The following is a 14,415-nucleotide window of genomic DNA, read 5'->3' on the forward strand; positions in this document are numbered from 1 at the left end:
ATGACACCCGAGAGATCTGCCTTTTCCTCTCTAAAGGTGGTCAGTGCAACAGGCACCCCCAAAAAAAATCCCAAACAAACCAAAATTAACTCCCTTCCCTATGCTCATTTCACCGAAAATCATCGATGCTGCTCAAACTAATGCTGTGCAGGACCCTTCCCAAGGAATTAACAGCAGGAACAGCAAACGTACCTTGTTTCAGTTTTTTGGTTATTGTCACTTGACATTTGATGCACTTCTTCATCCTCCTGGAGCATTCTACCACGAACGAGACAAGAAGAGATTACAATTGAGTCTAATGATGCCAGAATCAAGAGGAAGACGACAGACCCAAGAACACGAGCTTTGAGCAACCAGAGACCTCTCTGGATGACTAAAAGACTGTTTCTGCACAGAAATGAGGACACTACCTTCTTTTTGAGCTACATCCTGATCTCCTGCTTTAGTCTCTCCTATGCCAGGAGCAAATACACCACCTTTAAGGCCTCAATGCTCTGTGCTACTGGAACTGCTGCACTGTGGATCGAAACAGCCCTTTGCTCCGAGGGAACAGGATGCAGCTCTGGCACAGAGTCCTCACCAAATTCCCTATGGTCAGGCTGTGAGTGCCTTGGGAGATAACAAACTTGCTGACATGTTTGAGCAGGCTGCCATTAAATAACTGAAACACAAACCAGTAACAAATGCCAGAGAAGAGGGAGATCCTTCTCAGGAGGTTTTTTGATGGATAAAGCACTGCCAGCTAGAACTGAAACATCTGGCTTTCCTTCTGAATTATCTGGAGTATCCATAAGCACAAGCAGAGCTGCCTGGGGTCCTCATCAGCAGGTAGTCAGAATATTCTGCTTTTCACAGAGAGCTTTGGACATCTTAGATAAGATGTTGGTCCTGAAATCATGCTGGGCTTGTTTCAGGACACAAACAGCACAATAGCTTTGTGTCTGAACAGAGCGTGATTTACGAGAGCCCAGCTAGGGAAGCTCTGTGGTGGCACAGGAAAGGAAAATTATAAAATAAGGAAAAAAACCCCAAGAATGGACTTACCTTCACACACAATACTGTGCTGGCATGGGAAGAAATGGATGAGCAAGGCCAGCTCTGAGCAGACCAGGCACTCTGTGGGGACTGCCACGCTCGAGACACTAAGGTTGGTCATTGTGTTGGGGGTGGTGTGGACACGGCGAAGGCTGCAGGTGACGACTGAGCTGTCTGAAGAAACCTGCTGTTCCCTGCAACCATGAACATGTAATAAAATTTGAGCCACATACTCCAGGTCCTTCTTCAGCAACCAGATAACATGTAGTGATCCCAGGCGACCGAGCAGCAGAGGCTCAGGTAGCATAAACCTGTGAACCTTCATTGCCCCAGTGGGACCAACTCAGCCCCTAGGAGCTGGAATTCTGACTGGATCTAGCTACAAAGAGCAGGGATGACCAATATTTACACAAGCTGAAACTGCTCTTTTGGAGGGCAACAGTAAGGTACTGACAGTACAATCACCTGCTGGGAGGAGTCAGCTTTTAGAAGCTATTTTAGAAGTCCCTATTTGCCTGTTCAACCAGCCCGGGGTGGTTGTCTGTGATTCAGATTTCTGTCCTGACGTTATGAGCCTCCAATCCAAAACCCTCAGCATCCAATCCATCTATTACTTTTCCTGCTAGCTAGACCTACTACCTAAACTGCAGGAATGACTAATGACTGAACAGAAGGACAAGGATAGTCATTTACTAGCAACTGTCTTCAGTACTGCCAAGAAACCCCCAGCCCACCAGGAGCACTGCAAAGGGGTGCTTCTGGGTCTTTGGATACAAAGTCAGTAAGTTTCTGGAAGGAAACTGCTTTCTTGTTTCTTACCGAAGTGGCAGTAGCTTTGCTATAAATGTGTATGAATCCCTGATACTCTTCCTCTTCCGGACCTACTAATTTCAGTCAGACTAATCAAGCAGCTTAAGAAGGTTTAGCAAATGATCCTGTCCTGACGGCTCCTGGTGTCCTTAGGACCTGGTGGTACACAGCACGGGCTCTGCAGCGGCTGCCTCAGCTCTGCAGACACACACCCAAGTCCTCCAGCAGTACCACGACTCTGGGTCTGTGCCCTCAGATCAAACACAACCCTGCTTTCATGTCTGCAAAGTCAAAATCCAAACAAATGTGTCTCAGAACCTGAGACAGAGCCATCTTTGACTTGCTACTCTCCCTTTGGCATTTTCTCAGCTATTTCTGTTATCAGTTGAAAAACAAGTATTTATCTAGCTCTGGAATAAATCCTGCAGAGTTTTCTTGCTCTTTCTCTTTGTTTAGACTTTAAATGTCTATAACTGCAGAATCCAATGAAAGTAAAACAGAATCCAGAATCACTCTGGAAGAAAGAAGTTGCTCTTGGCTTCAGCAGTCACTCGTCTCACACTGTCTCAGGGCCCTCTAAGTCAAGAGGCTGAGTTTGCACCAGGCAGTATAAATCTGCTTTTCCCAACTCTTCCAGATGGCAGTATGTACCCTTAAATAACCCTTCCAGAAACACAGGACCAGCAACCAGCTCCAAATGAAACAGGAGGTGCTCAGACCGACATCCAAAGTGTTTCAAAGAAGCTTCACCCCTCCTGGCAGAGCTGCAGGCAGTGACACACAGTGCACTTTGCAGGCAAGTAGATTGTAGCTGGTTTCCAGAGGAAAAGGTTTACCTGAATTTCTGTGAGAAGTCTTTGACAATCTGGACAATCCTTCCGTCTGCAATAAGGTCTAAAGGAGACTTTCCCCGATGGTTTGCATAATTAATATCTGCTCCTTCTTGTGCTAAGTAACATGCAATTGCAGTTCCAACATTCAGCTCTACATTTCCAAGAAAGCCAGAAGCCTGCAGCTAAAAGACGTTGAGAAAGACACTCTGTTAATAGAAAAAATTTCTGTTATGTGTCTTTGATCTCTATCGAGTTCTAAACAATGTTTAGTTCTTAATCCTTGTATGTATAATTTGGAAATGCAATTTAGCATTCTTTTTGGAAAACACAAAAAGATCCTTCAGCACATAAATAGCAGACTCAAATCCTGCATTGTGGGAAAAAGAGCGCGCAAGATTGATCCTAACTAATGGTCACTAATCATAGTGACAGGCATTCACTTATGAATGTACTGAAGGCACTGAAAAGGAAGTACACTGAAGGCACCTCAGCCCATACCAATTTGTGAACAGCTGTACATACACATGTTTAAAAAAATAAGTTTTGTGCACATTATCCAAACTAATTTCAAGTCAACAAAGATTTTCCACTGACTTCAACACCAGGGCATGCTGATCAGGGCAAGTAAAATTAGATGTGAAGGAGTCTATGGCATCTAGATATAATGTTACTGTAAGCAGTACTGGGAAGGACACGCACAGATGCCTCTTGTTGCTTTAAGACTTTCTGCATCGAGGGCTAGCGATGGGCTGTTCCTGGCACAACCTAAGACCAAACAACCAGCAAAGCCCTTACGCAGACTTCCAGTGAGATGATGTGCCTCACCTCTCACATTCTGCTCTGCATCTGCAGATAACTGGGGTGTTTGCGGTTAGCTAGCCTCATATTTTCCATGCCATCAGACAGAAATGAATTGCTGTGGTTCTGGGGCATGAATTAAACCCAAGACTCTTGGCTCTGCAACGGGATTCATGACCTTTCACATGTCAAGAAAGAAGCGCACAACGCTAATAAAAATATCAGGGGAGACAGTATGAATTGTTGTCTGACTATGTGAAATTTCATGCTATAAATTCAAGCATACCCTCAGAGGCCTCAGAAGATCTATTCTTGCTTTCCCACAAGCAAGAAGGTTTGTTTCCACGCTCCCCATCTGGACTGGCTTTACACAATTTCCCTGCTTTCCTTTGCCCCCTTAGATCCCACTATCTGCTGTCGTTTCAACATCGTCAAGCATTTTCCTGCCCTTGGTGCTGGTATTTCTCCTTCTCCCAGCTCACCTTGGAAAGGAGGGCCAACCCCATCTCCCCCTCGCGCTTCTCCATCATGAGGGACATCAGTTGCTGCCGTTCCAAGGCAATGTGCATGGCTGTGTCCCCATCCTCATCTTCAGCATTGACATCACTGCCTTCACTGACCAGCAGCTGCACCATCCCCACGTGTCCCTGGATGACAGCCAGGTGCAGCGGTGTCTGGTTGCGGTTGTTCTTCAGGTTGACATCACAGCGACCCTTGAAGAGGAGGAGAATTGCATCAGAGTGAGTTGTTGCTGCTGAGCTTGGCTGAAGAAGAGTGCTGCAGCTGGGCTGCTTGTTGAGGGCCCCAAATCTCAAGTCCATCCTTGTCAGGACAGCAGTAGAGTCCTCCAAGAGGGCTATGTGATCCAGCCCTCTTTATCTTGGCCATATGACCCAGACACCTCAAACATCAAGAAAGGAAGAATCAAAGGCAAGTGCCCAACCAACACACAGATAACATTTTCCTGGTGATGATTTGGACACAACAACTCATCACTTCCCAGACACAACCAAATCCTGCAACTACCCCAAGCAAACAGTCATGGACTAGCTCCTCTAAAGCAGCACTGACTCCTTGCTGTCCGATGTGCTTTGATCAAGGGAAGAGGAGAAAAACCTGTTCAAATCTGAATCTTTCTGCCCCTCTGCCAAACCTGCAGAGGAAGGCAGCAGTGTCAGAGACAGAGAGCCTTTGAAGACACAGAGATCATGTGAGAAATAAAGCAATCACTGTACATTGACAGAGACATTCTTGTGAGTCCAGCACTAACTCAACAGTGCTTAGGAAACATGGGGTTTCGGGAGGGGGACAGATGGGAGCTTTTGGTGGTGGTGATTTGGTTTTGTTTTGTTTCTTACCTCCTTAATGAGAATTTCTGCCACTTCTTTGTGATTATTGAGAGCAGCGAGGTGCAGGGCAGTGAAGCCATCTTCCTTTTTGGAGTCAACCAGCTGCCGAGCTCTTGCTAGAATCTTCTTTATAGCTCTAGAGTGTTGGAGGTTAACAGAGATGGAAGAGTTACTCTATCAGGAAAGAAAACAATGCCGAAGAGACAGGCCTGCCTCTCCTGCTCAGCAGTTATGAATGTTTGTGTTTTAATAGGCAGACATAAGCAGAACAGATTTCCTACCCAAGCTAGGGAGGTATGAGAAAGATGGGATGGGGAAAGCATGAGTTAACATCTGTAAAAGCAGTAAAAAATGAAAAAAAGGTCACTCACAGCTTGTTGCCTTTTAGAGCAGCATAGTGGAGCAGGTTGAAGCCTTGACAGTTCTGGACAGTGAAGTCTATGTTGGGTACCTCAGTGAGAATCTCAATAACGACCTTGTAATCTGCAGTGATAGCGTAATGCAGGGGGGTGTCTCCCTGGGAATCCTAGAGAAGGACAGCAAAGCAGGATACAGGTCACCTACCCCAGAGCATCAAATGAAGCAGCTCAGCCTGAGGGACAGTTCCAGAGGATATATAGTGTCACCAGGTCACACCAGTTCCAGGCCAAACATCACTGGCATCCATAGCAGTTTCATAGCCCTTGTGAAATCATTTCCCCAGGGCTTGGAACCAGCTGCTGGGCAGACAGCTGCTGACATTCCTAACTAGCTTTGAGAGACTGACCCAGCACAGTTCAGTCCCACCATCACTCAAGCACACCCCAAAAAGGGGCTGGGTCCAATTCACAAATTCACTGCCCTTCAAGTTCCTAAATGCCAGCCTTAAAAACCTCACCACTCCTTATTGCTGGGAAGAGAAGTGTTTCAGGAACGCTCATTAACAGCGGGTCAGCTTTCCCTGGAAGCCCAAGTCCAGCAGAGCAGAGAATGCTACTGGATTGAGCTGAGCAGACTCACACCCATGAAGGGGCAGAGCCAAACCTGGAATTTCAGAGTACTGAAGTCAGAGGAACACTTGCCCTGTGCAATGCACAGCAGTGTTTTTCAAGAGAATGACCTTCAAATTCTATGAAGCAACAAATAGTGTAAGACATAAAGAAGCATCTCTCCATGTAGGAAAAAAAAAAACAAACCCAAAACCAAAGACACACCTCAAACACACACAAAACCCCAGACTTACTGGGAGGTTGACATCACAGCTGAGCTCGCAGAGGGTCCGCACCACCTCTGTGAATCCTTGGCTGACAGCAACATACAAGGCTGTGCACTTTGCATTGTTCAACAGGTCCATACTGGCTCCTTTACCAATAAGCACACGGGCAACCTCCGCTTGGTTGCTGATTTAAAAGCAAAGAGGAGACAGATTAGGTTCAATGCTGTGCAGGCAGGAAATTCTTCCCCCTTTAAAGGCAACAGAACTTCTCGGGTTTTGTGTTCTCTTGACCTCATCCCGCCTCCTCTTAGTATTAAAAAAAAAAAAATAATAAAAAAAACCTACAACAAACCATTCCTAATTTGTACTCTAGAATCTGCTCTCTTACTCCCCCTGAAAAAAAAAAAAAAAATCTAATCCCCAAATGGGGAGGTTAAATTCACACCTCAAACACACACAAAACCCCAGACTTACTGGGAGGTTGACATCACAGCTGAGCTCGCAGAGGGTCCGCACCACCTCTGTGAATCCTTGGCTGACAGCAACATACAATGCTGTGCACTTTGCATTGTTCAACAGGTCCATACTGGCTCCTTTACCAATAAGCACACGGGCAACCTCCGCTTGGTTGCTGATTTAAAAGCAAAGAGGAGACAGATTAGGTTCAATGCTGTGCAGGCAGGAAATTCTTCCCCCTTTAAAGGCAACAGAACTTCTCGGGTTTTGTGTTCTCTTGACCTCATCCCGCCTCCTCTTAGTATTAAAAAAAAAAAAATAATAAAAAAAACCTACAACAAACCATTCCTAATTTGTACTCTAGAATCTGCTCTCTTACTCCCCCAGCCCCCTGAAAAAAAAAAAATAAATCTAATCCCCAAATGGGGAGGTTAAATTAATGCACTAAGAAATGTTACTTTGGCCCTGAAGCTCAAAGACCAATTTCTAACAAGCCAAATCAGAGGAAAGCCTCCATCCGCCACATACCCTTCACACAAACCACCCACTTGTATCTAGAAATGCCCTTCTGCAGCCCTTTAGGTCTTGTGTTGGAGACATTAAGACAGATATCCTACCCAAAAGCCGCGTAGTGCAGCCACAACAAACCGTTCCTAATTTGTACTCTAGAATCTGCTCTCTTACTCCCCCAGCCCCCTGAAAAAAAAAAAAAAAATCTAATCCCCAAATGGGGAGGTTAAATTAATGCACTAAGAAATGTTACTTTGGCCCTGAAGCTCAAAGACCAATTTCTAACAAGCCAAATCAGAGGAAAGCCTCCATCCGCCACATACCCTTCACACAAACCACCCATTTGTATCTAGAAATGCCCTTTTGCAGCCCTTTAGGTCTTGTGTCAGAGACAGTAAGACAGATATCCTACCCAAAAGCCGCGTAGTGCAGTGCTGTATCCCCCTCTTCATCCCTTAGGTTGACAGAGGCATGTGCCTGCAGCAAAATCTTCACGACATCCAGATGCCCCTGGTAGGAGGCGATCTGCAGGGCAGTTCTGCCCTGGTTCTTTGCATCGACCTGCAGGAAGGGCAGAGACACAGCTTGGTTAGGAAAGACCTTGCCTCGTGTTGAGGACTTAGCTCTCTCCTAGAGCAGGCCCAGCTGGGTGGGAGTCACTCGCTGCAGAACAGTTGCAGGCTCAATAATGCCAAGCAGAATCCATGCCTTGTTGACTCTGTTTTATGGACATTGACCACCAGGCTGACCTTCTCCCAGAATATTTCTAAGAGGGAAGGGGACAGCACATTTAGTCAAGAGGGGAGAAGCAAGTGAAGAGAGCTGGAAGGCAGGGTTCTAATTGCAGCTTTTGATGCCAAATCCCTCCATGCCTGCAAGCACAACGCTTCTTGACATCCCTGCCAACAATTCCTTTCCCAATAGGAAAATATGTGAGGAGATGAAATTAGCTTTGCATAAGGCTTTGAAGATGCCAAGTCCCCATTATTCCATGTTACTCCAGGTACTTCACTGGGCTCAATGGCTGGAGGGTATTTGAGAGTGCTGAAGTGCTGCCATGAGACTGAGAACTGAAGGGACTGAAGAACAAAAGACAGGCTGTATGAAAGGCAAAAAAATAAAAAAAAAGGAAAAGAAGCTACTGAAATCAGTGGGAGGCTGAGAAGGAGAGATGAAGGAGCTCACAAAACCTCAGCAGATTGGCAAGGAAAACAAAGGGTTTTTTCCCTGCAGCTGGTTCCATGCGGGAGTCAGGAAAAGAGAAGAGGCAAGAGCTCCCTTAATTCACTCAAAATGCTGGGTGAGTCATTTAGGCACAGAGGCATTAGAGGCCACGGTGTTATTCTTGCATTTATGCAAGAAAGACAATGCCGATAAGCTGGAAAGTCCTTGGCAAGCAATTCCAACTTGCACTACTAAGTGAACACCAAATCCAGCCTCCTCTGGCTCTATATAACACTAACAGAAATAACTAATTTATTAATATAAATATTAGAATATAAATAGAATATAGACTAGAAATCTAATAGAAATAATGTAATAACATAATGGATTCCTGACTCTTGGCAGTTTCTTATCTGGGATAAATTCGACAGTTGCAGGTATTTGTCTATTTTTCCCATTTCCAGAGGCCCCATTAACATTGTAAATAAAAAACTGTAACAAATACCAGACAACTAACCACTGCCTCAGCTTCACAGGGGTTCCTTCAGAACTGATCCTAGTTTTCCTGGTTCACACATGAGCTGCTCCTGCCAGCCATGCAGACAACCTCAACAAAACCTACGTTTTGTTACCAATGATTTCCAAGAACATTGCTGAAATGCTTTGCTTCTCCTTTTTTAACCTGTTTACAAACGCCGTGAAGGAGCGTGAACCTTCAAAACAGGCAGCTTGAAAGAGCAGTGATTTGAGTAGATGCACTCCTAAATCCTAACAGTTTGGCACTCTGCAAGCACAGAAACTGTGCAGCCACAAGTCGAGCCCGGTTCCCTGCTCCAGTCAGACAGGAGATAAGACACTGCACAGACACGCACAGGATCCGGGCGGCTTTTCTCTTTCCTGATTCCAACAATTCCATTTCACAGGGTCATCTAAGGACAGGCACATTCAGCCAGACACAACCCATGGCTTTCTTTTCAAACAGAGGCCAGATACTCAGACATGTTGCTACTGTCTTCATATAGATAAATACCTCTTCCCCCTAATTCTATAGGTGTAGTGTCCATACAGGAAATATGGAAAAGGCCAGCTTTGGAAACAAGCTGTAAGGATTTAACTTAGTTCTGATTTAATGCCACAAACTGCAGCCATACAATATGCAACACATTTAACACACAAATTTAATCCTAACTTGCAGGAAAACATTTTCCCAGCAATTAGGAACTAATACTAGATCTGAAAAAATCTATTATTATTTTCTCTCATCCTTTTACTTACTTCACCACAAAATTTTAAAACAGTGTTTTAAAGAAGAGCAACAAAAAGTAACTGTTCAGGACATCTTCAAAACTCACCTTGTCTGGGTACCTCTGAAGGAGCTCCCGAACTTTAGCTGCGTTGTTGAGCGCTGCGCAAATGACCAGGCACCCCGCGTGCTCTGACTCCGTCTTCTGGGACAGCAGCTTCTCCAACACTGTAATCAAAGTACCTGGTGGGAAGGAGAAACAGCCACAGGTTAAGAGGAGCAAAGAACACACATATATATGTGTGTAGGGTTGGCATAGTACAGCCCTATAACCACACCACGGGCCTGCTGTACCTCTAGCATTTAGCTCGCAAAAAGAGCTTTACAAATTTGTGGCTCACAGAGAACTTTGGCTTTATGAGCCTGATGTTTTAAGAACCTAAAAAACATGAGAGCACGCTACAGAAGACCAACAGAGAAAAATCACTACTAAAAGGCAAATAATGTGAAGAGGAATGCATGCTTTTAGAAAGGATGCTGCAGGGAAGAAAGGTCCTTTCAGGTGACCCCTCCAATTACAGACTTTTGAGTGCTTGAGAGGACAGAGCCGTTAGTTCTCCAGATAGAGCAAAGTTTAAAAGCTTGGGCTCATTTGGATATTCTCCCTGAAGTCTAACTTGAGCAAACAATTGAAGACCCATCTACACAGCAAAATACAAAAACCCAGCAGGTCTGTCCTCTCTCCCTCATGATCCACACATCTAAAGGAAGTACGTATGGTGAGGCTACAAAACATTTTACGAGCAGATGTGCAAAGCAGACAAAATCCCCTCTACACATCATGTGATCCTAAATTCAGTTTCGGGGTGGGCTGAGCAAATTAGTTGCTGATTTGACAACATACACAAAGACTTGGGAGTATTTCACAAGCATTTAAGAATTAGCATCCTCTTACAGGAAACGCAGCGAGATGGAACAGGAAACTGAGACAGATCAAGGCAGAAGCAAATACTGAACCTAGGGCAGTGCTATGGCTAGCATTTCCGAGCCCTAAATTCTGTATTTTCCTGTTAAAACCAGCTTTGCTTCCCCAGTTAAGGCACAGCTTGGTTTTGGAGCTCTGTCCAGGGAAGAGCAGGCAGCTGGAGTTTAACCCTGTCCAAAGAGTGTTGCTGTTGTTACACCACAGCAACCATTTCACAGACCCTGATGGATCAGCCATCTCTGGTTCTCACTATCTCACTTTTTGACTCCTTTGCGCTCTCCGTTGTCATGAGGTTTGCTTCCTCATCTCTCTGATAGGCCGTCAGACAAGCAGGGTTGAACGTCCAGGACTGCCCTCCGACCGACACGCGCAGATCTCCATCCCCGTAGACTTTGATCACTTTGCCAATGTGCCCCAGGGTCTGCAAGGGAAAGAAAGAGAGAAACGATTTTTACGAGGCAAAACGCAGGGCGCTGTGCAGCTCAGAACCAAAGCACTGCTTCTAAGAGTGGTTTCGCAGGCGGCACTCCTGCTGTGTGAAAAGAAGCACCGAAGAGTGACACACTCGCAGACAGCTCCCACCTCAAGGACAGCAGAGGGTTCTCAGCAGTCTCTCTATTACTGGTTTTACATCAGAAGGGTTTCCCAGACTCATTACAAACGTCTGGAGAGGAAGGTGGCGAAACAACAAAACACGGCGTGAAGGACTCTGAGAGAACTGACATAATTGGGACCAGGAAAGGTTTCCTCTGTGCATTTAATTGCTCCCGGAGGACACCTGTATCCTGCTTTTTAGCCAGAGTGGTCTGATTAGACCATTTTTCCACTTGGGACACTTTCCTGCCTTGTTCCAGAGAATTAGGGAGGGCGTAAGAGGACTGGTTTCCTTTGGTCAGTGAAACCTCTTATCTGAGTTACTGGTAGCCAAATCCTTTGTCAGATTCCCCATCTGCCCACTTTGCTCTGGGTGCTGCAGTAGGACGGTATTACCGAGAGCCAATAGGACTAAGACAACATTTATTCTGCAAGGCCTCAGCAGTCCCAGAAGGGTCTGTGCGCTCGCTGCCCAGCAGGAAGGCTGGAGGCAATGCGAGCTTAAGTCACTATTACTAATTGCTTGGGAAAACTGGAAGTTACTGGAGTGTCCTGGAGCTGGCGCACACTCACAGGTGCCATTTCATCTGTCCACTCCCCATGACCAGGTTGGAATCGCTTCACTGTTTCCATATCATCTATCACCCGGACAACATCACCAACCCAAAAGGTGTTGAGCTACAAGAAAAAGAAAGTCATAAGCTTTTGGGGGACGAAGCTAAGGAAAAAAAAAAAAAAAAGGGATTAGTCCCTCCACCCCCACCCTCAAAAAACCCAACCAAACGAGAAGCCCATTGACTCAAACCCCAAGGCATTACAAAACATAAGTACAGCTACCAAGACATCTGTAATCACTGCACTGCAAAATAAACATAGTCCAAGGGCAGGGGTATTTGTGTTTTAAGCCAAGTGCACGTTTAAGTAGGGAAATAATTTGGGACAAAACGATTGTCGTTTTTTCTTTCTTCTTCAAACCATTTATAATTAATACCAGTATAAAGTACGTATAGAACTTGGTCCATCTCCTCACTCTACCTGACTTGGCACTGGAGATTGTAATTCACTTTAATAAGGAAATTGAATCTGTTCATTATTTAAAACAGAAAAGGGAATCCAGAGTTTATCTGTACTGGTAATTTGCCAGATGCTCCCTCTGCTCACTGAGCTAAGAAGGGAGCACTGTCAAAACACACTTTTCAAAGCACACTAATTCTGTGCAAAACAGTCTGACACCGCACTTTCCATTGGAATTGGAGTTTTTAGCATTGTGACCTTGTTCAGGTCTTTCACAATTTTGTAGTCTTCCAGCAGCTCTTTCTATAGCTATTAGCCCTGTTTCTAATCATCCACATTTCAAGTCCTCAAACCTCTGGGGAAGGCCAGAGCTATGAGCTTTAGAAATGCAGACACAAAATTAGAACAGCTGGACTGAAGACTGAGGTCAGCCAGAAAAATCAGAGAGAAGCGAGACAAAGAAAGATGCAAAAAGGAGAATAATGTGAAGACACAAGAACAAGGAAGAAAACAAAAATGAAATGGAGATGACACGGAAGAAGGTTCATCGCAGATGAAAGGTACTGCATAAGGATCAGCTGCTGTAGGTCTACTGTTAGTGCTCTTATCAAAGAAGCTGAAATTAAGGAATGGAATTTCTTAAGAACTTCAGCTCTTATCAAAGAAGCTGAAATTAAGGAATGGAATTTCTTAAGAACTTACATTTCAAATGCAAAGGTTCAGAGAGCCTAGTAGCCCAGCTCCCACTGTCTGCAACCATCTGTCTTAGCTCTTAGGCTTGCAGGAAATTCTGCCTAGAACTACTGCCTTTAGAACAGCAGTGTATTTCTTCAGCACTTGCTTGAGACACGCTGTGTCCTAACACAGAGGATTAAACTGACACCTGTTCCCTGTGGCATTTCTTGTCCTGGCCAAGCTCACCTATCAGCACCTACCTTCGTCAGAGCTCCAGGATGGAAAGTCCAGCGGGTTTCACTGTTGAACTGGACCCTCACGTCCCCTCTGTCCGTGATTCTGTGCACAGTCCCTGTCTGGCCAATGAACTTTTGATGGGAGGAAAAAAAAAAAAAAAGTAGGGGAAAGCCCCTAAATAAATCACATTGCTTCATAGTGGGGAAAGCAGGCATCCAAGGCATAGATGGCTAAATCACCCACCACTTCCAATTCACAGACCAACAGCGCTCCCAAACCTCCTTTAAATGAGATACAGTCATTGCTTTTTTCTGCAAAAGGAGGGAAAAGCTGCTTAAGAAGCTCCTCTAAAGTAGCGGCATACTGGGGGAGGAGGGTGATGGGGATACAAAGTGCGAAAACCCTTGAAAAAGCAGCACAAATTGTCCTCCTTTTTCCAAATGACAAAGGTGGGCAGAGATTACAACATTGTTCTGCAGTATAATACCAGCACGGCATGCTCTGAGAGGGAAAAAAAGCAGGCATGGCAGAGGAGACTACAGAAACCAAAGTATAGTTGTGTAGGGCAGTATTCTCTAACTGTTGATTCTGGCCAGTCCTGAGCAGCTGGTAGTTTTGAAGGAGATAAAACCTACCGATTTCTGAGATGACAGGAAGTTACCATTTCTCTGTTTACAGCCCTCTCTACACCTGCATTCAGCAACAGGAATTCAGAAGTGCAGAGGTTTAACAGCCTAGCAGGCTATGCTAGCTACACAGCAACATTCAAAAACTATAGCTTTGGGGATGAAGCCTGTAGCTGAAATAAAGAAATCATGGTTCTACTGACTAAAAGTTCATGCCAGAAGACAGTAAGTCCCTGCCTGCCAGGCTAAAAAAGGAGACCGACGCTCAGCTGATAGACTTCCACATTGAAATTGAAATAACATAGTTTATCTTGACATTTGAAAGTCTGATTTCAACAAGACCGCTCACCTGCAGGGCAGGTCGGGCTAGGATACATATATAATGTAAAATAGTATAATCTTTATAATTTTATAGCACTGCTTCATACAGCAAGGCTTCAGACAGCTGTCTCAGGATCAGACCTGCAGGTTATTCAGTTTACTGACTCAAGCGCATCTGGCATTTGGGTCACTTGTGGTTATACACACTTCCCTCCCCCTCCAAAAAGCTAATTTTATACAAGTTACTAATACAGGTTCAGAGACAGGCCTTATTCCTGTAACAGTGAGTATCAATATGTGATTTTTGTCTTGCAGTAAATCTACTGCACAACAGCAATATGTGAAGGTAATTTATTCTATTTTGGGCAATATCTGTAGACTATTAAAAGCCAAGAAAGTTGGCTTAACAAGAAACAAAAAGCACAGACCTTTTAATTTATACGGCAAATTTATTAATTTAGCTGATATCATTTCACCTGTATGTAAGCCCACACCAAATATTCACAACCCCCTGGAGACTTACTTCCATGATTGCCCCCCTGAGACACTATAATACAGTCATAAATGTCA

The 14,415-nt window shown here is 44.8% G+C and overlaps 1 protein-coding gene across 1 annotated transcript in view; it reads right to left on the bottom strand.

Moving 5' to 3' along the window:
- Window positions 1-14,415, bottom strand: part of MIB2 (mindbomb E3 ubiquitin protein ligase 2) — a 34,031-nt gene that overhangs the window by 2,756 nt on the left and 16,860 nt on the right. The window contains exons 6-17 of the mRNA XM_014943935.1: window positions 12,922-13,029; window positions 11,546-11,650; window positions 10,637-10,799; window positions 9,503-9,636; window positions 7,399-7,547; window positions 6,495-6,651; window positions 5,197-5,351; window positions 4,835-4,961; window positions 3,959-4,189; window positions 2,682-2,860; window positions 1,045-1,229; window positions 193-258 (exon numbers count right to left, since the gene is read on the bottom strand). Coding sequence (XP_014799421.1) covers window positions 193-258; window positions 1,045-1,229; window positions 2,682-2,860; window positions 3,959-4,189; window positions 4,835-4,961; window positions 5,197-5,351; window positions 6,495-6,651; window positions 7,399-7,547; window positions 9,503-9,636; window positions 10,637-10,799; window positions 11,546-11,650; window positions 12,922-13,029 — 1,759 coding nt within the window. The remainder of the gene's footprint in view (window positions 1-192; window positions 259-1,044; window positions 1,230-2,681; window positions 2,861-3,958; window positions 4,190-4,834; window positions 4,962-5,196; window positions 5,352-6,494; window positions 6,652-7,398; window positions 7,548-9,502; window positions 9,637-10,636; window positions 10,800-11,545; window positions 11,651-12,921; window positions 13,030-14,415) is intronic.

This window comes from Calidris pugnax, unplaced genomic scaffold, assembly GCF_001431845.1.
Source record: "Calidris pugnax isolate Ruff unplaced genomic scaffold, ASM143184v1 scaffold129, whole genome shotgun sequence".
In the NCBI taxonomy this organism is placed as follows: Eukaryota; Metazoa; Chordata; class Aves; order Charadriiformes; family Scolopacidae; genus Calidris; species Calidris pugnax.